General features: G+C 38.1%; 1 protein-coding gene across 1 annotated transcript in view; it reads left to right on the top strand.

Moving 5' to 3' along the window:
• The window catches only part of AGXT2 (alanine--glyoxylate aminotransferase 2), a 63,169-nt gene that overhangs the window by 27,385 nt on the left and 9,009 nt on the right, over window positions 1-26,775 (top strand). Inside the window, exons 6-11 of the mRNA XM_069096121.1 lie at window positions 5,216-5,309; window positions 5,988-6,081; window positions 18,806-18,906; window positions 19,514-19,606; window positions 22,706-22,838; window positions 23,618-23,709. Coding sequence (XP_068952222.1) covers window positions 5,216-5,309; window positions 5,988-6,081; window positions 18,806-18,906; window positions 19,514-19,606; window positions 22,706-22,838; window positions 23,618-23,709 — 607 coding nt within the window. The remainder of the gene's footprint in view (window positions 1-5,215; window positions 5,310-5,987; window positions 6,082-18,805; window positions 18,907-19,513; window positions 19,607-22,705; window positions 22,839-23,617; window positions 23,710-26,775) is intronic.

Here is a 26,775-nt window from a genome sequence, read left to right as displayed (position 1 = left end):
AGAAAAAGGAAGGAAGGAAGGAAGGAAGGAAGGAAGGAAGGAAGGAAGGAAGGAAGGAAGAATGTAGTATAAATGGTATAGGAAGGGAAGGAAACAAACATTTATTAAATACCTACTATATGCCACATACTATGCTAAACACTTTACAAATATCTCATTTGATCCTCATAACAACCCTGGAAGGTAAATGCTATTATTATCTCCATTTTACAATGAAGAAGTTGAGACAGACAGAGGTTAAGTGATTTGCTCTGGGTCGCATAAGTGCTTGAAGTTGGATTTGAATTTAGGTCTTCCTGACTCCAGGCCCAGCACTCTATCCATTCCACTGACCAGAAGTGTAATGGTTTAGGGTATGGTGATGTAGGCAAAGAGACAACTTTATCCAAATTGATCTGCTTTGCCCGGTTAAACAGAATGTGACTGTAAAAGAGTACCTGATTGAGATCATATATCAACAGCAACATGCTGCACTGACTCCAGGATATGATTGTCTCTTCTAATAAATAGGAAGGGCAGTTAGGTGGTGGAATGGATGGAGAAATGGACATGGAGTCAGGAAGACCTGAGTTCAAATTCATATATAGACACTTATTAGCTATGTGATCCTGGGGATTCACTTGACCTCTATCTATCTCAGTTTTCTCATCTGTAAATAGGGATAATAATAGCACCTACCTCCCAGGGCTGTATAAGGTGAGATAATGTTTTAAAGTGCTTTGTAAACTTCAAAATGCTATATAAAATGCTAGCTGTTGCTGCTGCTGCTGCTGCTGCTGCTACTGCTGCTGCTGCTACTACTACTACTACTACTACTACTACTACTACTACTACTACTACTACTACTACTACTACTACTAAAATATATTATTATTGCTCTGGGCATTTAACTTGAAAAATTTGCACTTGGCTATAGTATATAATGTACTCTAGGTTGCCAGATGGTGAATGACTCCATACTCTTCAATGAAATGTGATTTTATTTGTGTAGATGCTTCCTCCAATGGTGCTAGTTATAACTCTTTCACACCTTAGTAAACAATCTTCATTAGTTGCGATGACAAGAATAATTAATCATCCATTTGTCAATTCTCTGGTGATACCTCTCAGAATTTAGTTAAGCTTATCCTTGGAATACAGTCTTATCATCTGTCTGACAATAAGGTGTGACTTTAAAGTATGGAAATGACTTTGTGTCTTGTAAAACTGTCTCTCACAGAAATTTTAGCAATGGCAGTATCATTGGAATAAGTGCTACACTATGTAAAAGGAATGTTTTGAATATTCAATTAAATGTACAAGGTATAATAGTCTTTCCAACTCAGTGAGAGCTTACATTCCATAATCATGGAGAACCAAGGATCAATTCTACTTCACCATGAAGCAATGAAATAGGACTTTAACAGAGGAAATAATTCCAAACACCCACAAAATTCTCATAGGCCAATTCTGGGTCTAGAATCCTTTTCTATGGCATAGTAAACAGAATTTTGTAAAATAAATGAATGAATAGAAAGAGAAAAGAGAAAGAAAGAAATCATAAATGAATTAAGAATGTCTGATAGACGGTCTTCATATTTACCTGGAGAGGCTTATATGAACTGATGCTGAGTGAGAAGAGTAGAACCAGGAGAAATTTGTACGCAATTACAGACACAATGTATGTGTGATGACCAACTTTGATAGACTGGACTCTTCTCAGCAATGCAGTGATATGAGTCAATCCCAAAAGACTCATGATGGAGAGAAATCCAGAGAAAACTAGAAAGAACTGAGTTTATATCCAGATGGAAGCAAAATACCTGATCTTTTTCCTTTTCTTGTTTGGTTTTATGTCCTCTTTACCATTTTTCATTCCATCTGATACAGTCCATCTTTATGACCTGACTAATGTATAATGTGAAAGTATTTACAGATCCTATACTTGACTCTATGCCCCCCATGGGGTGGAGGGGAGGGAGGAGGACAAAATGTGAAACTCAAGGAATTGTGGAATTGAATCCTGTAAACTAAAAGGAAACAAACAAATTAATTTAAAAAATAAAAAAGAAATAAATAAAAAGAAAAAAAAAGAATGTCTGATAATGTGAGCCTTCCTATAAGTTTTCCCTAGATGATCTCCTAAGGTCCCTACCAGATTTAATTTTATGATCCCATGATTAAATAGTAATTAAACTTCTCTTCATTATAGTGTATGCAATAGTATGTTTTTAAAATTAAGGTACACATATAGTACCTGGACATAATATTACCTGAATGGAGTAATATTTCCTGTCAATTAAAAAGAACAACAAAATTAATATAACTGACTTTTTAACAAATAGATAAGAACTTCTGCATCCAAATAATGGTCTATCCTTTGAGGCATGGCATTTAGTGAAAAATACACTTTTTCCAGTGATACTAGTCTTGCCCAGAATGTTTTTGGAATGCCTCTTTCAGAAATGCCTTCAGAACTAGTAACATCTTCTGATAAGTCTCAAGAATGGCAAATCATTCTTATTTTAGGGTGGGTTTGACCTTGAGGAATAATCAAAAGATATTTGGAATCAAATCTTGCTAATGCACATTCTGGTCAGGAGTATGATGGAAAATGTTTAACAACTAGGCTATATATGGAGGATGAAGGAGGGAAGTAATGCATGCACATACTTTTCAGTTTAATATGCATTATTAAGACTTTTTCTAAGTCTAGACAATCAACAAAAATAATATATCAAGTCCTGATTTGTAGTAGATTTCTGAGGTAAAAATATCATTTGAGTTGGCTCTGATCCATCCCTTTTGGTGGTCAAGTTGGATGAAATGGTTTTCAATCAAAAATAAGGTGTGACTTTAAAGTATGGAAATGACTTTGTGACTTGTAAACTGTCTCTCACAGAAATTTTAACCATGGCAGTATCATTGGAATAAGTGCTGCACTATGTAAAAGGAATATTTTGAATATTCACTTAACTATACAAGGTCTGATAGGATTTTTTCATTCTTTTTTAAAAATCATTCTCAATAGTCCCTTCTTAAGAAGTCCCTGAGGTAAGAGGATATAAACCAAAGATCTCTATACTATCAGAGGTATGTTTCAATTACAGTCTGTACAAATATAAATCTAGATGTTAGACACAGCAGTGAATCTACCAGACTAGAACTGAGTAGTAAAATGGTCATTGTGCAAGATACCAGAGATAATATGTCTAAGGCAGAGTGGCCTGCCTCTTGATCCCTGATCCCACCCCCCACCCACTAACCTCTGAGGTTGTAGAAGTGATGCCTTAAAAGCTGAGAGGACCATTTCCTATTGTCTCATCTCATAGTGTAGTCAAGCAACTGACATGAAAGTTGAAGAGGAGCCCATCTCTTCACACACTCCAGTAAAAAAAAAAAAAAAAAAAAAAAAAAACAAAAAACAAGAAAAAGGAGTTCCACTACGGAAAGTACACACACACACAAGAAAAAAAAAAAAAAAGAAGAAAAAACCTAAAACTAAGAGTACACTCTTCCATTCAGTCAATAACTGAACAAAAATATGACCTGAATCTAATTGAAGAGAAGAATTACCATCAGGGAACCAGTGCAAGCCATGGTAAACAGATAAGAAGTTTCTGAACACTTGGAAAAGGAGTTCCACTACGGAAAGTACAAGTAAAGAAAAGAAAACACCTAACACAATGAAGAAATGCTATGGAATAAGAGATACCAAAAAGATAATCTCTGGTGAAAAATTCAACAACATAAACAGAATTACAGAAAAAGAAATGGCTTCACTACAAGAATTACAAGAATGATTAGAATAGGGGCGGCCAGGTGGCTCAGCAAGTAAGAGCACCGGCCCAGTGTCCGGATGACCTGGGGATCAAATCTGGGTTCAGATACTCAGCACCACACCCAGAAATAACTGGCCATTTAACCTTGAGCAAGTTACTGAACCCTGATTGCTTTAAAAAAAAATGACTAGAAGAAATCAAGGAAGAGATAAAAAATGAAAACAAGTTTTAAATAAAAGTTCTGGTGGAAAAAAATTGGAAGAGGGAATAAATATATTCCAAGGAATAGAAGACAGAAAACCTTAATCAAATAATAAACACCCAGAAAATAGAATCAAATAATCCAAATTGATCATATCAAAAAGGAAATTTCACATTAAAGGAAGAGGTAATAAAATTATTAGAAACTAAATTATTTGTCAATAAAACTGAATATTTAAGTGAAATCGATGAATATTTACAAAAACATTTAATAACCAGAATAACAAAAAAAAAAGAATTTAGTTTAACCCAAATTCAGAAAGAGAAACTGAATAAACCATAAATGACCTTCCAAAGTGGGGAGTGGGAGGGAGGGGATTGGATAAGGTAGATTCACAAGTGAATTCAACAAAACATTTAAAGACAAAATAAATTTTTAAAATTAAAATACAATATTAATTACAATATTATAAAAGTTGTTGGCAAAAAATAGAGAAAGAGAAGATTCTATCATATTCCTATAGAATTATAAAAATAATAAGAAAATTCATATAGAGTAAGGACAGATTCAGAAACATGGTAACATGTTTTTGGAGTGAGGCAGAGTGAATTAAACAGAACCAGGAAAACAATTTACACAATGACTTTGAGATTATAAAGGAAAGCAATTTTAAATAATTAAGAATCCTGATCAATGAAGTAAACCACCACTACTTCAGAAGACAGAGAAGTGCTAGACTGGAATTGGAGAATGAGAATGAGAATGTTTTCAAATAGGCAATTTACATATATGTTTTGTATTAATTTTCTTATTTGTTGCAAGAGAGGGTATTGATTTGGGTAGGAGAGAAGAATTGTGGAGAGAAGAAAGGTAGTAATAATTATCTCTCTCCTCCCACCCTCTACCCCCCAAAAAAGGAAAAGAGTGCTAATAAAATATTTATATAATACATAAAAGAGACCAGAAATTGTCACAGATAAACAAGATAATATTGGAATTACCACATTACGTTTATTATATATTTTTTTAAAAACAAGGTATATATAACTGAGATTCATGGTTTCATGTACAATGTTTTTTTTTTCTTTTCTCTGTAAATGGAAATGGTTGATGTCTGTTAAGTTCATAATTTTTTAAAAATCATTGTGAACCTCCTTTTCTTTGAAGTCTTTATTCCCTTGCTGCCAAGACCATAGTCCATGAGCATATGATCAAGCTGAAATTAATATTCCCCCAATTCTTTTCTTGCCAGGGGAGCATACCATGGATCCAGTCCTTACACCTTTGGCTTGACAAATGTAGGAACATACAAGCCAAGAATTGCCAGTGGATCAAGTTGTCAAACAGTGAAGTTTTATTTCTGTGTACTTTTTCTCTTGAGGCTGTTGGGTAACAAGAATGATGAATCCTCATTTTCTTAGTACCATGTTTAAAATTTACACTAGTACCTTGCACCCCTTTGAGTTCTCATTTCTGCTTAACTGAATTGAAAAGCATTTGGAAAAATGTTTCTTGGAATGATTTTTTGGAGCCTAAGTAATAATTAACAGTGGGTTTGTGATTTGTTTTGCTTTGTTTTTTAAAGAAAATCAGGTGGGCTGGAAATGAATGCCTTGAAATTAGTTCTCAGAGAACTGGCACTGAATGCTCTTAAATTTCTAGTCATCATTCTCACCTTCTGTCCTAATTTCCTGTGCCAGGGCTCTTCACTGCCAGAATCACACATCTAATTATCCCTCTCGTTCTGTCAAATGCCTTTCTACATAGAACTCTTGAGTAAGTTGTCTCTAGGATGAACATTAAAATCAGTTTCCTTTGCAAAATGCCCAAATTTCAGATTTCTAAGAAAAATATCCTCTTCAGAGAAAATGTCTTAGAATTTCTTTCAGCAATGAGGGCATGAGTAGGTGAAATCTCAATATCAAATGAAGATATATTCTTCTTTTGATTGGTATCAGATTCCCCTACAAGTTGCCTGTCTTCTTACTAAGTGATTTACTAGCCTCCTTTTTTGTCATTTTCAGACAATGTGTCCAGATATTTTCCGTGGTCCATGGGGAGGAAGCCAATGTCGAGATTCCATGGTGCAAACAATCAGGAAATGTGACTGCACTCCAGGTTAGATGGGAAGAGGCAATGGTTTGGTGGGAGTTAGAGGAGAAGGAAAAATCAAATTGGAGAATAGGAATTGAAGATCCACTTATGAAGGTAAAATCTAATGGAAAAACAGAAAAGGAGACCAATCTAGAAAGTAGCTTTTCATTAAGTCAACATAGCAGAGTACATAGAGGGCCAGCTTTGGAACCAGAAAAACCTCAGCTAGAATCCTGCCTCTGACACTGACTAGTTTTGTGACTATAGAGGCAAGTCATTTAAATACTCAGTTCCCCCAGGCAATTCTCTAAGCCTTTATGTTTCAGACTGGTTGCCAATCTCTGTTAGCTAATGGAGTTTCCAGACCTGATTGCTTCTCACACTGACAAAATCACAGATCTAGGCAAAAAAACATCCCTCAACTGCATGTCTGTGTTCTCTGTGCAAATTGTAGTGTTAAGGCTCCTACTTTGGGGGGGAAAAGAAAGGAGTCAGTTAAGTTTATGAAATAACAATATTTGGTACTTAAGAGTACACACACTGTGAAATGATATTCTCTATTAGCTGTTGCTCTGTTATTAATTTTAAGAGAAAAAATGAATGTCTCTGGAGTTATCAAATAATTGCTAGTGAGGGAAGAGAAAAAAAAACTTGTAAAACTGTCAACATACCGGCATTCTCTGTTCAAGAAGATCCCAGAGGATACCAGAATGCCAACTAGAATTGAGAGCATCTGTCAAAACAGCAGGTTTTCTTAAAAGTTGCTGACATGTCCTGCAAACATTTGAAAAACATGCTCACAAGAAATAATTCTACATTTAAATCATGCTTTCTGCCTTCTTAACCCATTCTCTTTCCTACAGCAGAGGAGGGCATAAAAATAACATCATTCAGTCCTTGTTGTGACAGTCCTGTCACGTTTGCAATCCAAAGATGCTGTACTTTTGAATAATTACTCCTCAATTACTTCCTTGGGAAAGAACTGAGATGCTACAACTAAAGAAATATTTGAGAGACTCAGAACCTGTGAAGGTTGAGGACTATCATTCAGGATATTGGGGCAGAAAAACCAATTCTAAAAGTAATCTTAAAAGATAGCTTCAGAAGGAAGAAAATTCTTAGTAATTTTATTATTAATCACTGAAACTTGGTGGTATAGAATTTATGACTTGACTAAAATAAAGTACCTAATTTTACAAAAACAGAATAAAGAGTGAAATAGAATAGCATTGTACATTATGAAGATACTATCAGGATATCTAAGAAGTGGACTGTGGCAGCATAGTGGAAAAAAATTCATGTAAAGGATAAATATAAGCAATACTATCATGGGAGAATGCTACAAACCATCAGGGCAGAAGGAAGAAGTAACTCTAAAAACATCACAAACCAGAAACAAAGACATGATAGTAGTGAAGAGGAACTTTATCCAGACTTTTGATAGAGCAAAAAAAAAGCAAAGCAGATGAGAAATTCTTGACTTTCCTTAATGATAATGTCATTCTTTAAAACAATATTCCACAAAAAGACAAAATGATGAGGGGACTTGTTATTCTGGACCTGATTCAGACCACTAAGGAGGAAGTGATTTGCTAAAGTAGAAACAGCAAACACCTTCAGGGGGAGTGACCATTCTGTCTTAGAATCATGATAATAATTATCATAACATCTATTTGGTGCCTTCGGTTTTTAAAAGAGAAGAAAGTCAAGCATGATCTAAAGTGTATGGCAGGGGGTTTAGCTGAAGCATTTCTTTTGGAGCCAAAGAACTCATACGGATTTAGCAAAAGGCCAGAACCACCTGCATCTGTCACTGTACTTGATTCCATGAGAAATGCTCTAATCCAAACCTCCCTACTATACATGCAACCTGTATTTGGGGATAACAAATTTCAAAGAGTTCAGAGGGTGAAACCATGACTAAAATTCTCTGGAGAATGCTGGCCAAGAAAAATAGGAAGCATTCAAGAGGAGGGCAGAGTCAAGATGGCGATGTGAGAGGCAGTAACTGAGCCTACCTCACCTCTGTCACTTCTCTACAATGATTTAGAAAATGTGTCGGACCAAATTCTAATTGGGAAAGGCAAGAAAAAGACATGGAAAGTCATTTTTCCAGGGCAGAGCAGCTGAGGGAGAGATTCAGGGAGGTCTGCAGACACCAGGGACAGAGACTAGCCAGGAACATGCACACACACTGAGCATTCTAGGGCACAGGGATAGAAAGAGGGCTAAGGGGGCAGCCAGGTAGCACAGCGAGTAAGAGCACCGGCTCCAGTGTTGAGAACACCTGGAGATCGAATCCCAGGCTCAGACACTTAGCACCCACCCAGAAACACCTGGCCGGGTAACCTTGAGCAAGTTACTTAACCCCAATTGCTTAGGGGCGGCCAGGTGGCTCAGCGAGTAAGAGCACCGGCTCCAGTGTCAGGATGACCTGGATCAAATCCGGGCTCAGATACTCAGCACCAAACCAAGAAATAATAACTGGCTGTGTAACCTTGAGCAAGTTACTTAACCCCAATTGCTTTAAAAAAAAAAAAAAAGAAAGAGGGCTAAGACAAGGTACTGGGACAGGCAGAGATCCTAGAGGATCCCTGAACTAGCTCTAAGTGCAGGAATGGATGCCGTCCAACAGTGTTGTCACACACCACCCAGTTCTGGACCACAGATCCAGGGCAGGGAGGAGAGGAGGCTGCAAGCAGGGACCCTGGCTGTCTATTGAACAAGTAACAAGTTCCAGAAATGTTGCAGTGTGGTTCTGATCCCAGGAGCAGAGCATTGACTCGGTTTCTAGCAGTTAGCCCAACACATAGGCCTGCATCTGAATAGCCAGGAGTCCCATACCAAAGGGGAACTAGTATTTCAGTCACACCAAACTTACAGAACCTCCCAGTGGGTTAACACTGACTGAGTCCAGCAGCAGTCTACTGGGTGTCCCTGGGTCAGGAACTTGCAGAGCTCAGACCAGGTCCCAGCAAGCAGGCAAGGTGAAAGGAATTTTGCCCCAACCTGCAGAGATCACACCAGGTTGGCATTTCTGTCAATGCCAAGAAACAGCCATATATGCACAAAATGCAGGTTGATCTCTCAACCTAGGAGGATTAAAGGATTTAGGAAATGCTCCTCTAATTTTCAAGTGATCAAGGAGAATTAAAGGAAGGGAAGGAAACAGGACCTTTCTGTGTGCCAGGCACCAGGCTAAACACTTCACAAACATTACCTCATTTGATCCTTATAATAGCTCTGGGAGGTATTCACATTTTACAGTTGAGAAAACTGAGGTTAAGTGACTTGCCCAGGGTCACACAGTTACTAAGTGCCCCAAGTCACATTTAAACTCAGGTCTTCCTGACCCCAGGCCCAGGGCTCTATCTATTGCACCCCCTAGCTACCTCTAAGGAACTAAAAAAGGAACAAATACTTTAAAAGGGGAAAGTATCTTTAAAATAGGGGGAGAAAGGTCTTCTCTTCATGAAGATTACAGCCTCAAGGCCATGTCTGATGGCCACATAATGGAGTGGAGCGGATTATTCTGGAGTAGTCATGTTGGAGTAGAAATCAGGAGTCCTGGAGAGAACCATAGGAGGAAAGGCTGAGTGATCAAGGAATACCCTTGGGGACAGGCATCAAACACTGCTATGGCAGGAGCACCTAGAAAGAACTATCAAAGGTCTGAGAAAGGCATTAAAGGATTACATTAAGACCTAGCTATAAACAGAGTAGAAATTCAACTACGATGTTGCGAAATAAAAAGCAACAAAAAAAGAAACAAGTGGAAAAGAATCTAGAACTCAAAAGCATATTGGAAATTTTGAGTTCCCCTATGTCGTATAACTTTCTTTACTCCCTTACCTAATTTAAAACAAGAGTCAAAAGGCTAAAAGTCAGTGCAGTACAAAGAACAAAATAAATGATTCAATATCCATCAGAAAGTTTATTACAGAGGCTTGAGAATTAAAGAAATCAATGGTAAAAAGTGTACCCCTAGAAAAAGATGCAACAAGTCCCACTCAACAAAATGCAGGTTAGATTGAAACATAATACAGAAAGCTTTGCATATCATTAATATAATGAAAAACAGAACACTTGTATCAAGGGAAATAACAAACTCTAACTTCCCTTCAAGATCAATTAGAAATCAACAGAGCCAGGGGTGGCCAGGTAGCACAGCAAGTAAGAGCACCAGCTCCAGTGTCGGGATGACCTGGAGATCAAATCCCAGGCTCAGACACTTAGCACCCACCCAGAAAAACCTGGCCGTGTAGCCTTGAGCAAGTTACTTAACCCCAATTGCTTAGGGCTGGCCAGGTGGCTCGGCAAGTAAGAGCACCGTCTCCAGTGTTGGGATGACCTGGGGATCAAATCTGGGCTCAGATACTTAGCACCACACCCAGAAATAACTGGCCGTGTAACCTTGAGCAAGTTACTTAACCCCGATTGCTTTATAAAAAAAAAAAATCAACAGAGCCAAATAAAAATGCTAATTATGGTTTAGTGACTGCACAGAAAGGCATGAATTAGCAAAGCACATTACCTCTGAGAAGCAAGTTTACTGCTACTATTCTTTTTTTTTTAAAGCAATAGGGGTTAAGTAACTTGCTCAAGGTTACATGGCCAGTTATTCCTGGGTGTGGTGCTGAGTATCTGAGCCCGGATTTGATCCAGGTCATCCCAACACTGGAGCCGATGCTCTTACTCACTGAGCCACCTGGCCGCCCCTAAGCAATTGGGGTTAAGTAACTTGCTCAAGGTTACACGGCCAGGTGTTTCTGGGTGGGTGCTAAGTGTCTGAGCCCGGGATTCGATCTCCAGGTCTTCTCAACACTGGAGCCAGTGCTCTTACTCACTGTGCTACCTGGCCGCCCCTACTGCTACTATTCTTAACAGAAGGGATCAGATATTTACTATCAACAACAAGAATGCCCAGCAACCCCTCCAAATAAAGGCCAGTTGTGTGTTGATGTACTTTATGCAAAGTATTCACAATTTATAAGAAAACAGCTTAGAGGTTAGCAAAAGGAGTGTACCAGAAAGTCTCAGGGATGTAAAGAACAACTTATTATCTATTTTTTTAATTATTTAGCAAACTTCCCTGAAGCTCTGTAGTATTTATACAACCTTTGTTTATTATTATAAAACCTTAAACTCACAATTTATTCACATACTGCAAATGTATAAGTTCAAGAGCCATGAGAACAACAGCATATTTGATGTCCAAGTAGAAAACTGTTCTCTATTTAAAATAAGCCACCAATAGAATAATGTAAAGAAAAAAATGATATCAAATGTGGCATTTTTCAGGGAGACAGTTTACACCCATTGTGATTCTATTTAGTTTTAAATTCATTATTATCTCTACTGAATAAGAGTAATAAGGCTTCCAACTCAAACAGTGAATTAAATAAGAGTCTTATTAAGCATACTGTAAACTGATGACATCAATTTATATGGCTCCATTGGAAAAAAAAACATTAATCAGATCCTTCATATCATGGAACAACAATAATAACATATATGTAAAGAACTTTATTGAAAAACATTTTACATACCATTCCATACATATCATTTCAATTGATCCTCACAACAATTCTGTGACTCAGCTCTCCCCCATCCCCGGTCTGACACTTTATACATAGATCCGTTCCAGTAAAGAGAAGATCTTGGTTTGCTAATCCTATGTTGTGGGTGTTCCTCACTGTTCTCACCTTTGGTCATTGGTTCCATGACTTCCTGGTCCAAAGATCTTTCTCCCCACCCATTTCACTGAATCACTACACTACCAGTTCATTGTCCCTCTCTGGCATGACCTGCTTCTCTCCAGGGACCATGTAGATGCCACAGTCTTCAGTTCAATCCCTTCTTTAGGTCTTACAGCTCCCTCCTTCTTGTGAAACTACATGGATGCAGTGATCTTGAGTTCAGATCTTTCTCCAAGACCACATATGGTTCCTCATCATTGTCTCATTGGCAGACCAATATTCTCATTCACTAAAGACTCAAATTGCCTTTTTTCAGACACTGCTGTTCCTTTTTGTGTTCTTCCATACCATCAGCAGAAGCCTCCTCAGCCAGCTCTGTCACTTGAGTCTTGCTCCAAGACCTTCTTCAATGGCTCACCACTGCCTAAAGCATAAAATAAATACAAAGCACTTAGTCTGGCCTTCTAGGCCCTCCACTATCTGACTCCAACCTCTTTTTCCAGCCTTATTTCATACTACTAGTTTCATATAATCTGCTTTCAAACCAAACTGGACTATTCTACATTTTCCAAATGGCAAATTTGGAAAATAGAGGTATTTCTCTACCCTCGCTCCAAGCTTTATATATTTGCATAGACTATTCTCCCTCAATCTTTACCTGTAGCTGGGGTGGCCTTCCTCCACATGTCTACTTGTTGAAATCCTTCTGTTCCTTCATGACTCAGTTCAGATGCAAATTCCCCCATGGAATTTACCCTGGTCCCCACTCACCAGTTAGTAGTTATCCCTTCTCAATTTCTTGTCCTTCTCTGTTGGAATCTCCTTTGAACTTATCAATGTTCATTTTTCTTCACTTAATAGTATTTTATTTTTTCCAATTACATATAAAGATACTTTCTAACATTCTCTTTTATAAGATCTTGAGTTCTGAATTCTTTTTCTCCCTCTCTCTCTTCCCTCTCCAAGACGGCAAGCAATCTGATATGGGTTATCTATGTACAATCATATTGAACATGTTTCAACATTAGTCACACTGTGAAAGAAGAATCAGAGCAAAAGGGAAAATTCCCAAGAAAGAAAAAACAAAAAAGTGAAAATAGTATGCTTCGATCTGCATTCAAACTCCATAGTTCTTTCTCTGCATGTGGATAGCATTTTCCAACATCAGTCTTTTGGAATTGTCTAAGATCGTTGTATTGCTGAGAAGAACTAAGTCTATCAAAGTTGATCATTCATTGCACCATGTTGCTGTTACTATGTACAACGTTCTCCTGGTTCTGCTCACTTCACTCAGCTGATATCAGATCATCTAAGTTCAGATTTTTCTGAAATCCTGCTCATCACTTCTTATAGCACAATAATATTCCATTACATTCATATGCCACAACTTGCTCAGCCATTCCCCAACTGATGGGCACTCAATTTCCAATTCTTTGCTACCACAAAAAGAGCTGCCATAAATATTTTTGTCCATGTGGGTTTTTTTCATTTTTTATGATTTCTTTGGGATACAGACCTAGAAGTGGTGTTGCTGGGTTAAAGGGTATGCACACTTTTATAGCCCTTTGAGTAGAACTTATCAATGTTTAATTTATATCAATGTTAAAATTTAATTTAACATATAAATTGTTTAATGTATTTAATTCATATACATAGATTGATACATATGTGTGTATATGTATACACACATATGCATATGTATTTAGATAGATGGGAAGTGGATGCAGCGTTGGACTTGGAATCAGGAAGAACTGAGTTCAAATCCAGCCTCAGACACTTACTAGTGTGTAACCCTGGGAAATTAACATAATCTGTTTGCCTCGGTTTTCTCATCTATAAAATCAGCTGGAGAAGGAAATGGCAAACCACTCCAGTATCTTTGCCAAGAAAACCCCAAATGGGGTCACAAAGAGTCAGATATGACTGAAATGACTAAGCAACAACAGAGAAAGAGTCAGAAACAGAGAAAAAGAGACAGAGGGAAGGATTTCTAATTGGTTTTGTGATATAAATATATAGATCTGCCATATCCTTCTATTACACTGCAAGGTCCTTGAGGACAGGAACCATGCCCTTTTCTTCCTTCTTGATACCCTCAAGGTTAGAATAATTCCTCAAATAAGCAGGACAAGGATCTGTGATTTCATCCTTTGCCAATGCAGAGGGTAGATCTTCTAGAACTTGGTAAATAAATTTCAAAGAGATTCAGTGACTGACCCATTCATTGTCACACAGTAAGTATCACAGTGAGGATCTGAACCCAGGTCTTCCTAACTCCCCATCCAGCACTCTACCCACTAAGCTACACTGTCTTTATACATGTACCCCACATGCCCTATACATAGTAAGTGCTTGGTAACTTTTTGTCTAAATGTTCATTGAGCTGAACGGTTCTCAGAATGGTCCCTTTGCTCCATCGTCCTGCTGTTGCCATGACAATGGCAATGATGAGGAGATATGCACTCTCTCTGTCAGTGACATGGAGGAACAGTGATGTACAAATTCAAATGAAAATAGAGCAAGTGCTGATTGTTGCGAAGAAGCAGGCATAACCTTGGACTCAAGGGCAAGGGGATGGGCTAGGTGTGGGTGGAGGAGACACAAACACATCAGATTTGTTCAGTGTCCCACCCTTAGAGAGTCTCTCCCCCAAGGAAAGATATAAAGTTTAGTTCTGATGCTCACTTTGACTTATTTCTCCTTGTAAACTGCTTTGCTCATGCCCATCTATTTATTTAAGGTATATGGGAAGAGTTTCCTCTAGTTGAGGGCTAACTTCAGTAATGATAACAGAAGACCTTCAGTAACTTGGAGTATCTGCTTGTTTATAATCAGATATATTGATCAGGAGCCATGGTAATGGCTAATTGCTAATGACTGTGATTCCTGCCTTCAGTGTCGGTGACACAGTTTTCCCTTTCCTCAATATATGCCCAGTCAGGTCATGAGAGATCTCTGCCACCATGAAGAGTCCCATGGAAACACATGGGTCATTCCTCATGAATCCCCATTCCCTTAGTAGGCCCATTTTTCAATACCACCATCCAAATAATAGGAGCCTCCAGAGTAGTCATCATTCAAACTCTCTTTGTCTTGTTCCATTTGTATAAACTTCTACTTCACTGGTTTCTACTAGCCTGCCATTAGTCATGCAATTTTAGAAGTCCGTAGTAATACCCCATGATTTGTCTTCCTATCTCTACTTCATGAAATCATATTCATACTTGAAAACTCAGATCAAGCTCCAACTCTTCAATGAAACTTGCTATAGATTCCATCCCCAGCTAGAAACTGTCTTTTCTTAGCTCTTGTAAATCAAACATTTAAAGCCCTCCATATCTGCCTCCTACCTACCTTTCTAGTATTCTTTCATACTATCACCCTTCTCACACAGTCCATTAGAGTCAAACTAACCTCCAGTTTCCTATACATGACATTGCAGCCTTTGTGCTTTGCTCATGGTCCCCCATGCCTGGAACACACTTCCTCTTCATCTCAACCTCCTAGAATTCCTAACATCCTTCAAAGTATAGTTCAGGCTTCTACATAAGGCCTTTTCTGATGTCCCTAGTTATTATCACACCCTCCCCCATGAAATTTCCTCGTATTACTTTGTATATGCTTTGAATTTATTTGTGTACATGTTGTTTAACTTAGGGTCAAGGACTGTTTTGTTTTAATATTTGCATCCTGAGCCCTTAACAAAGTATCTTTCTTATAGTGAACCCTCAATCATTTTTTGTTGAGTCAAATTCCCCTATTTCTCTTGCCTTTTCCTTCCTATTTAATTTCACAGCTGTGCGGGGGTGTTGAAAATTATGGGTATTAAGACATATGTCATAGATGATGATATGTTTCTTTGGTATCACTAATTAGCCAATGGTAGAGAAATATTACTGTTTAGGGCATAATCGGTGATAGATGACGTACCTACTAATAAAACAAGCCTTCAACTGAATTCTTATGCTAGTTGTCCCTAGACCTCATTCCATTACTAATTAAATGTCTTTCCAAGAAAGAAAAAATAAAAGTTATTTGTTTATGTCATTGAATGGTTATCCTAGATAACTGCTGCAAAATATATCCTAGTAAACCAAGGCTCCTCTTTATGACTTACTATGACTTCCAGAATGACTTTATATTAACTTGCCTACCTCATCTCACTTCATTTCTATTCTCATTCTCTTGAATGAGAGGTAGCATGGAGTAATAGTGGATGTGGTGAATAGTGTATAGAACATTGGATATGGAGTCAGGAAGACATGACTCAGCTTAACCCGAGAGATCTCCATAATTCTAAGTTATAGACTCACTGCTAGTTAAAATCATGACATGAAAGGTCCTAGAGGAGTCCAGTTCTCCCATAAGCATCCTAGCAAAGATCTAAAAAGGTATCATATTGAACAATGATCTAAAAGACAAAAAAAAGCCACCAGAAAGTCCCTCCAGCCAGAAAAGAATGGCAGAAAAATATGACCAAAGGCCTGTGGTCACTTAGAGAAGAAATGAGCCAGGGGAGATAGAAGCTAGGGTAAGCTCCTATAAGTGGAAACTGAACTCAGCAGGATTTTAGCCCTGGCCTGTCAGAACAGTAGTAGAGAACAACAGGTCCTGAATAGATCATTGCACAAGGAGGCAGGGTCAGAGCCAAAGCGAGAGATTGGACCAGTGCAGCAGGAGGCACCAAGGGTTCTCTGAGAACTCCAATATCTGTATTCGTCTCAGCAACAGCAAGAGACAGGGACAGCTCAGTGCCCAGGCATGCCAGGGAGCTTTCTAGGATGTCCAAGGTCAGTATAATCTTTGATTACAATCTTATAATCTTATCCAGCCAAGGCCTGCCAGGGTCACAACCAGAGTTTGACACAAACAGAGTCAACTCCCAACCAGAAATTATGTAAGCAGAAGGAAACAAAAATAAGACCCAAGTCCACATTGAACTACCTGGAAACTGAGACAAAAACCAAAGATTGCTGTAGAGGATGGGGCAGCCTCATTCCAGATGCAGAACAACAGTAGCAGTGACATCCATAATGCAAAGGAGACAGGATCAAACAAGACTTTCACACCTTGTTTAAAAGTGTGTGAAAGAGGAAGAAACTGGCCTTGGCACAAAGTCCCAGCTTAGTAACTAAGACTACAAATAAAATGAGTAAGCAAATGCAAACAAAAAAGAAATACTATGTATTCAGAGAAGCCCCAGAGATAAATCCAGAAGAAAAGAATAATGCCAAAATAAACAGAAAAGAATGGTCATAAGGCTTCTGATGGTGCCTGGAAGAAGTGAAACAAAAGATTAAAAATTAAATTAGAGCTCTTAAGGGGAAAAAATGAAAGATGAATAAGTAGCTTAGAAGGAAAGACTGAAAAACTCACTCAAGTAGTAGATGCCCTAAGAAGTACAGTGAAATAATCAGAACTCAATGATTCCATGAGACAAAAAGAAATATAAGAACAAAATAAAAACATAAAAAATTAGACTCTACAAAGTATCTATTATCAAAAACAAATGACCTGAAAAACAGGTCAAGGAGAGATAATTTAAGAATCAATTGACTACCTGAAAGCTATGGCTAAACAAAACACCTGGCAATTCTATTTCAAGAAATCATATCAGGAGCGGCCAGGTAGCACAGCGAGTAAGAGCACCAGCACCAGTGTCGGGATGACCTGGGGATCAAATCCGGGCTCAGACACTTAGCACCCACACAGAAACACCTGGACATGTAACCTTGAGCAAGTTACTTAACCCCAATTGCTTTAAAAAATAAAAAAAGAAATCATATCAAAGAAAACTACTCAGATCTCTTAAAACAATAAGACAATGTGAAAATAGAATCAATCAGTCACCTCCTAAATGAAACCAAAACTGAACACATCTAGAAATGTGCTAAACAAAATCCACAGTCAAAAAAAGCCTGAGGGGAAAAATACAGCCAGAATGAAATAGTTCAAGTACCAAGGATCCACAGTTAGAATCACACAAGATTATGACTATAACTAGAAATCAAGAAAAGAAAATCTTGAAATACAATATTCAAAAAGGTAAAGGATAAAGTCTTAGAACCAAGGAATATTTACTTAGCAAAATGAGAACTTTGGAAAAATGAACCATTAATAGAATAGAGGAATTTCAAGTATTCCTGATGAAAAGTTCAGATTTAGGCAGCATATTTGATATTCAAACACAGAAGACAAGAAAACCTTGAAAGGCAGAAACATTAGAAAAATTGAAAGGGCTAAATGGTGATAAAGTACCTACCTTCTACTAGGGAAAGATGAAACAAGAATACCTTCAGAATTCCATTGTGTTCAAGGATGACAAAGCAAAAGACCTGGGAATGGTTCTGTTTTAGCTTAGTTAAATGGAAAAAAAAAATGGGAGGAAAAAAGAATGTATTAGGAAATGAGGAAAAAGATGGAGGGGTTACTATTTCTCATAATTGGGATGTGTGAGAAAAAGAGTGTACAAAACAGGATGAGAGGATGGGAGAGAGGACATCTCATGAACTTCACTCTTATCTGATCCAGGCAAAGGTAAGATGAATATACACATATATTTTCAGACATGACCAATGTATGAATTTATTTTGCTTAAATATACTTATTAAATAAGGGCTTTTATTTTGGAGGGAAAGTGATTGAAAGCACTGTGGAATGGTAGATATGTGATATAAAAAAGAAAAGAAATAAACAAACATAAATGAACTATTAAAAATATGAAGAAGAAAGCAGAAGGAATTTCAGAAGGTGATAGACAAACTGTACAGAACTGGTATTGTTGTGTTAAATTTAGCATATGCTCTTCCAAAACAAGCTGTACATGATAGAGACCATTTCATATACATTTTCAGGCACAATTCCCCTTTTCTTTCTGTCTTTATCCATGGATATGTTGAGGTTTGTTGAAACTCTTCAAGTTCATAATTTTTTTAGAGATTATACGTTACAAGCAAATTGCTACACTGAGCAAATTGGAAATCCTTAACAACTGTCACTTCTTCAATGTTCTTCTCTCATCCCAAAACATTTGTGTCTTCACCATGCAGGTTGCTGCAAGGCCAATAGCCAATACATTGAGGAGTTCAAAAACACTCTGCACACTGCGGTAGCCAAAGAAATTGCAGGCTTTTTTGCAGAGCCTATTCAGGTGGGTATTTCTGTTCATTATAGACTTTCATTGAACTGAATGGGAAATTACACCAAAATTAACTTATCCCTTTCATAGAATACCCAAGCAAATTGATAAGTGGCACCTACCACAACCTCTCTTCCTAAACTCCATGTGTTGTCAACTCTCCTTGAAAAAGTACATAATTTTAGTTACACAAGGGATATATATAGTCTGTTGCCATGAGTTCAGGTAGGACCAGACCTGAAAAATTCCTGACTGATTTGTAGATGCTATTTTTAAAGTTCTCTCTAGATGGAAATCCCAGTGTATCTAGGTTGATCACTTAATAACATTAACTATCATTAGATTCTTTCTTGGCCTGCTGGGCCTTGTGTCTTTAAGTCAATATTTTATTTTTTCACTGCATAAATGAGTTCTGATCACTCTCCAAAAAGTGCCTCACACCTATAAAAGCTTTGATTTTGAGAGATATCTTAAAGTCTTCCACAGATGGATTTGTGGGGTTTTTTAATCTTTGCTATTATTTTTAATACTAAAACTATACCATGTATTTGTGCAGGGATTTATGTTTTCAAAATTCTTGCTCATCTCTAAACAATTCCCTTCATTTGGTCTCCTGCAGGGTGTCAATGGAGTGGTTCAGTACCCCAAGGGATTTCTGAAGGAAGCTTTCCAGCTGGTGAGAGAGAGGGGAGGTGTGTGTATTTCCGATGAAGTAAGTACCAGGCAAAGGGCTCCATTTCCCTTAGAAATACTAAAACCCAGGTCTCTATTAAAGATGGGAGCTGTCTAGCAAGATTTGTAAAGCATGATTCTAAGTGAATGAGACTGACTTTTTTGATTGGTTCATTTTTGCACAGTGACACATCCAAATGGGATCTGTCTTACAGAATAATCACCTTAGAATCATAGACACAGTACAGCACCACTGCCATTGATATTTGATATTGATATGGGCAGCTAGGCAGTGCAGCAGATAGAGTGCCAGGCCTGAAATCAGGAAGACTCATCTTCCTGAGCTCAAATCTGTCCTCAGATACTCACTAGCTATGTGACCCTGGGCAAGTCCCTTAACCCTGTTTGCTTCAGTTTCCTCACCTATAAAATAAGCTGCAGAAGGAAACGAAAAACCACTCCAATATCTTTGCCAAATGAGGACATGAAAGAAAACAAATGAACAACAATAGAGGATTTTCTTTTGAAAACTTTGGGAATTAGATGGCTTCCTCCCACGGGAAGAATGGCTTCCATCCATTTCAGACTCAGTTGAGTTGACTGAAGTGAATGGATCTCCTCTGCTGAAACATCATCTGGCTAAATGTTAGACTATCATCTCATCCTTGCATTACCTTCTCAAGTACTGTGGGCCCTACATTCTCTCGTTAGTGGGTTGTCCAGGACACATTTTTAATTCCCACTCCCATCCCCTCCTTTTCCTATTGCCTATACAACTTCCCCATTTTTACAGCCCCATTCTGTATCCTGCTTACTGTTTCTTTTCAGGGCACAATCTGGGAACACAGAATTGTAGGATTTGCTTAAGCAGTTTAATTAGGAAGGTAAATCTTGTACATAAAATGAAATAATTTCAGCTAGCAATTTTTAGCCCTAATTATGACAAAAGCTCTGGTTTACTTGTTCAACATACAGAAACTTGTCATGATTTAAAATAGAAACATCAACTGGTTTATGGTACAAAAAAACAATGTCAAAACCACAGAGACCTCAGTTCAAGTTCAGCCTCTGACACACACTGACTGTGTGACTTTAAGCAAGTCATTTCTTAGTGCTTAAGGCTACTCTCTAAGACTGTAATTGCAGAGCAGATGCTAATCTGATGTCAGTCAAGGAAGTGGAGAGTTTCTTCACAGAGGATGCATAGACCAGAGAATGCACAAACCTGGTCCACAAAAATTAGAATAAATAGGGGAAAGGTCAATATAAAATACAGAACATTTTGCCAAAATGTATGCTTATTCTTTTCAGGGCATAAAATAATTACAAGTCGATTAATAAAATATCACCTTATAGTAGAGGACCTTGAACAAATTGTCTTATGAATAGATAAGAATGATTAGGATGATATAATGGAAAACACATTAGACCAGGAGTCAGGAGATCTGGGTTCTAATTCTTACCTTAGGAATTCTTATGAAAGTTAGGTAAATAACCTAAGTTCTTTAGGCCTTTAGGCCTTTAAAATTTGGGGAGAAGTGTAAAGTAGGGAATCCCTAAGATTTTTTCGGGCTCTAAAATTCCATAATTTCATTAAAATTGTACTTGAAAAGAGTTTGTCCTCAAGTAATTTCTAATATTCAGAAGTATGCTTTAATATTAATTCCTCCTCACTCTCCAAAACCCTCTATTACCTTCTCAAGTACAGTAAGTACCCAACCTGTGCCTTTTCTCCATGTAAAGTCAGTTCCAATTACCCCATGGGAACCTCCAGAGGAGAATGGACTGGGTCTGCCAAGAAAAAAAGAGAGGGAAGCCTGAGAACAAAGTATAGAGCCAGGAAGGACCTACTGTGTGCCAGGCACTGCGCTAAGTATTGGATATATGAAGGAAATCAAAAACGGTCCCTGCCCTCAAGCAACCCATGGTCTAATGAGGGAGATTAACTCATAAACTACAATGGATAAATAAGCTATACGGAGGAGGAAGGGGAGGTAATCTCAGAAGGAAGGTACTAGCGGTGGGGGAGGGAGGGAACAGGATTCTGGCCAAAATGCAGAGAGCAAAATAAAAACCCAAGAAAGTGGTTTATACTTGGCTAGTTTGCATATCTAGGCATTCCAAAACACACAACCATCCCATGTTAACACAAAGCCTGCTCTCTGTGAATTTGTGCAGTAACACCTCTAAGGAGTACACACCATCTCCTCTCCGTTTTCCCACCAACCACACTTCCTCCCCTGAGTGGTACTGGGGCTCCTCTGCCTAAAAGGCACGTCACTTGTGTCACTCAATGTGCAGCTTCAAATTACACTGAGACTTCTGGAACAAATGTATATGACTAAATGTGACAAGCCCTGTACCAAAGTCGACTTCAGTGCCATCTCTGCCTGAATTCTCCCAGCTTGCACATGAGCAGAGAACAAATCGACAAGATTTTTCTATACATGGCTCATAAATTCAAAAGAGTTCTGACTGAGGCTTCTCTTGTCTAATGCCTGGGGTACACTCTGATGTGATTCCCCACTGCCCTCCAGCTCTATGGCCTCCAGCTGTCCTCTACCAGACTAGGCAGTGACACTGCCAGAAACCACAGACTTGAAGGAAGAAGACCTGGGTTCCCACCACTTGCCATCTGTGTGTCTTTGACCAAATCCTTTAACCCCTCTGGGTTTCATCTTCCTCATCTATAAAATGTGGGAGTCGGACCTGATGATCTCTATCTAGTAACCTCCCAGCTCTAAATCTAATAATCTGTCATATGAAGTCTTTAACCATCCCCATAATTGATAATAATCTTACCCTCCTGAAATTACTTTTTTTAAACTTGTATGCCCATTGTATCCCCAACAGAACATAAGCGTCTTGAGGGAAGCAGCTACTTAATATTATCTTTGTGTGCCCAGCTCTCACCACTGTGTCTCAGATGTAGTAGGTGCTTAATGAATACTCATTGAGCTGAATTAACTCAAATAGGAGTAAACTCAACATCTAACTCAGAGCCCAGTAACAGTCAATGCTAAATAAATATTTATTGATGATGAGATGATGATGATGACAACATACCCATATAAAAAGTTAATTTTGGAAGAAATAACATTTCTCAAAAAAGTCTGATTTCCAGATTTGTCCTCACCAGGTGCAGACAGGATTTGGCAGGCTGGGCACTCATTTCTGGGGATTCCAAAGTCATGGAGTCCTCCCTGATATTGTCACCATGGCCAAAGGGATAGGAAATGGCTTCCCCATGTCAGCAGTTATAACCACTCCAGGTAAGACCAATGCTCTAAAGTACTCCTGTTGCCAGGCCTTCTGAGTTCACTGTCCTAAAACATGCATGCATTTTGCTTTCAGACCAATGAAATATTACAGTTAAATTCCAGGGTCTCAGTAGTGGACATCTTTTCCAAGGGAGAGGGGAGTGAGCAAAGGTTGGTACAATTGTACACGATAAATCCGGGGCTCAACTCATCATTCTTATGTTTTTGCCCTACCCAGCTAATAGGATGGATGATCTGTAGGATTAGAAGCAGTATAGAAGCACAACCCCAATCACAGAGACACCCTGGAAAACATATACACTACCAGTGTCCTGAAGCATTTTTCTCCAAAGGCCCTTCTACAACAGGCAGTATAGCTCTAAAAAGTATAATATAATAATCTGCATCTGACTGACTCCAAGAAATACCCTAGAAATTCACTTATATAAATTGTGTGATATGGCATTTGTTTCTTTCTCTTATTTGTTAAATGGAAGAATTGGGACTTGCAGGCACCCTATCTCTTTAGATCTTCCCTGGGGATAAGGGAGAAAGAGGAGGGAAAGAATGCTAATGTCTTTCTCCATGCCTCGTTAATCTAGAAGGTACTGGGGTCATTCTTACAATGTCAGGTAAGGACTGTCTCCTTGTCAGCTATTGTATGAATAAAGAATGCATGATATTATTGTCAAGATGAAGGAAAAGGCAGCCCAGATTGTGTGATGAGAAACTGGAAGAATATGGGTGAGACTCATATTCTGTGCATTAGATGTTTATTTACCTTCCTGTAGAGATCGCCAACTCCTTTACTAAAAGGGTGAACCACTTCAACACATTTGCGGGAAACCCTGTGGCTGGTGTAATTGGATCTGCTGTACTTGATGTAAGTATCAGTGACTAATTTCTTCAGGTACAAAAGTGGAAGACGTCAAAGACAAAATCAGAACTAGGAGTAGGCAAGGCGAAACCATCTAGGGTGTAATGTACATGGGCAGTCAGTAAGACAACAATCATTTTTTAAGCACTTACTATTGCCAGACACTATGTTAAATGTTAAGGATACTCTGCCACCAAGAAGATTCCATTCTAATGGAGAACACATACACATATCACATATATATATAGTATGCGTCTTTATATACACATGCATATATGCAGATATACTCATATATAAACATAGGCATTTATATAAAATATCTCTATACATAATACATGTAAAATTAATATAAGGGAGTTATGAGAGAGAAGAGAGGAATTTAGCAGTTAGGAGATTAGGAAAGGCTTTATGTAGAAGGTAACACTTGAATTGAATACTTTCTTTTTTTTTAATATTATTTTACTTTTTCCAATTATGTGTAAAGATAATTTTAACATTCTTTTTTTATAAAATTTTGAATTCCAAATTTTCTCCCTCCTCCCTAAGACAGTAAGCAATTTGATTTAGATTATATATGCATAATCATGTAAAACATACTTCCATATTAGTCAAGTTGTGAAAGAAGAAACAGAACAAAAGGGGGGATGGGAAAAAATAAAGAAAGTAAAAAAGTAGGCTTCAATCTGCATTCAGACTCCATCAGTTCTTTCTCTGCATGTGAATAGCATTTTCCATCATGAGTCTTTTGGAATCATCTTAGATCATGTACTGCTGAGAAGAACTAAATCATTCATAGCTTATCATCACACATCATTGAACCAAGTCTTCAAGGAAACTCGAAATGATAAGAGGTGGAGGTGAGGAGAAAATGCCTTCTAGGCCTGAGAGCCAGCCATCTCAAAGGCACAATAATGTGAGATGAGATTTCATGTGAGTAAAGCTGTAAGTCTACCCATATGGCTGGATTGTAGAATGAGGGAATGGGATTAATGAATAAGAAGATCTGAAAGGTAAAAAGAGAAGAATTCTAAATACCAAACAGGAGCTTATATTTTATCCTTGAGGCAACAGGGAACCACTGGAGTTTGTAGAGAGAAAAGGGATTAAATGACCAAACTTACACTTCAGGAAAATTATTTTGGTGGCTGTGTAGAGGATGGCTTCTAGTGGGGTGATGCTTGATACGGGGAGACCAAAATGGGAGGCTATTGTGATAGCCCCAGTGAGAAATGATGAGGACTTGAACTAAGATGGCAGCTCTGTTAGTGGAGAGGAGGTGATAAATCAAGTGACATTGTGGGAGACACAAGGAAGGGCATGCTTTAATCACTTTGTGAGATTGGTGGGTCTGGACCTATCAATTTTACCTTTGCAACATCTCTCAGATATGCCCCCTTCTCTCTTCTGACTCCCACCTCTCTGGTTCAGGTCTTCATCCCCTCACACTTGGCTATCCTACTGGTGGGTCGGCCTGCCTCAAGTCCCTCCCCCACTTCAATCCATCTTTCATTTAACCACTAAAACTTCTACTTCAACCACTTCTAGAGGAAGCTTTTCCCAACCCCTCTTAAAACTAGTGCCCTCCCTCTTTTAATTAGTTCCTGTTTATCCTGTATATTGCTTGTTTGCATATATTTGTTTGCACATTGTCTTCCCCCATTAGATTGTGAGCTCCTTGAGGGCAGGGACTGTCTTTTGCCTCTTTTTGTACCCCCAACACTTAAGCCAGTGCCTAGCACATAGTAGGTGCTCAATAAATGTTGATTAATTGATTGTGTAATCAGTGGTTATGGTGCCAAATGCATTAATCAATAAAACATTTGTTAAGAATTGACTATGTGGGTTCCGGAGTTACCAGATCAAGAAGAAAATATTATAAGCAGCCAGGTAGAAACAATTTGAATATTGTGGAAACACAATCAGGATAACTCAGGATCTGGCAGCTTCTACACTGAGGGATTCAAGGGCTTGGAATATGATATTCTGAAGGTCAAAGGATCTGGGATTAAAACCAAGAATCACCTACCCAGAAAAACTGAGTATCATGTTTCAGGGGAAAATATGGTCATTCAGTGGAATAGAGGACTTTCAAGCATTCTTGATGAAAAAAACAGAGTTGAATAGAAAATTTGACATTCAGATACAAGAAGCAAGAGAAGCATAAGAAGGTAAACAGGGAAAAGAAATCATAAGGAACTTATCAAAGTTGAACTATTAACATTCCTACATGGAATAACAATAATTGTAACTTATGAAACTTTTCTCAGTATGAGAATAGTTGAAGGGAATAGAAATGTGTGTGTGTGTGTGTGTGTATATATGTATGTATACATATATATGTCTATATAGGAGGGTATATGGGCATATGAATACATATGTGAATGTGTGTATATATGTTTACAGGTATACATAGATAGAGGGCACAGGACCAATTTAACAGGAAAGGATGATACTTAAAAGGTGAAATTAAGAGGTGAGAGAGGAATATAATGAGAGGAGATGGGGAGAGACAGAATGGGGTAAACTATCTCATATAGAAGAGGCAAGGGAAAATGGTTACAATAGAGGGGAAAAATAGGAAGGCAAGAGGGAATGAGTCAACCTTACTCTCATTGAATTTGGCTTAAGAAGGAATGACACACACACACACTAAATAGGGTATCTCACCCTGCAGGAGAGTAGGGAAGAAGGGGATGAGAGGGGGGATAATAGAAGGGAGGGCAGATTAGGGGGGGAGGGAAGTTGGAAGCATCCACTTTTGAAAAGGGACAGGATCAAAGTAGAGAATAGAACAAGTGGGGGGTGGGATAGGATGGAGGGAAATATAGTCAGTCTTTCACAGTATATCCACTATGGAAATGTTTTGCATAATTACATATTTACAACTTATATTGAATTGCTTATCTTCCCCATAAGGGTGGGTGACAAGGGAGGAAGGGAAAGAATCTGAAATTCAAAGTTTTAAATTCAAATGTTTAAAAACATACACACACACACACACACACACACACACACACACACACATATATATATATATATATATATATATATATATATATATATATATATATA

The sequence above is a fragment of the Petaurus breviceps genome, unplaced genomic scaffold (genome assembly GCF_028583685.1).
Source record: "Petaurus breviceps papuanus isolate PSGF00001 unplaced genomic scaffold, PetGlider_PUasm1.0 229, whole genome shotgun sequence".
Lineage (NCBI taxonomy): Eukaryota > Metazoa > Chordata > Mammalia > Diprotodontia > Petauridae > Petaurus > Petaurus breviceps.
This window is presented reverse-complemented; position numbering and strand designations above follow the sequence as displayed.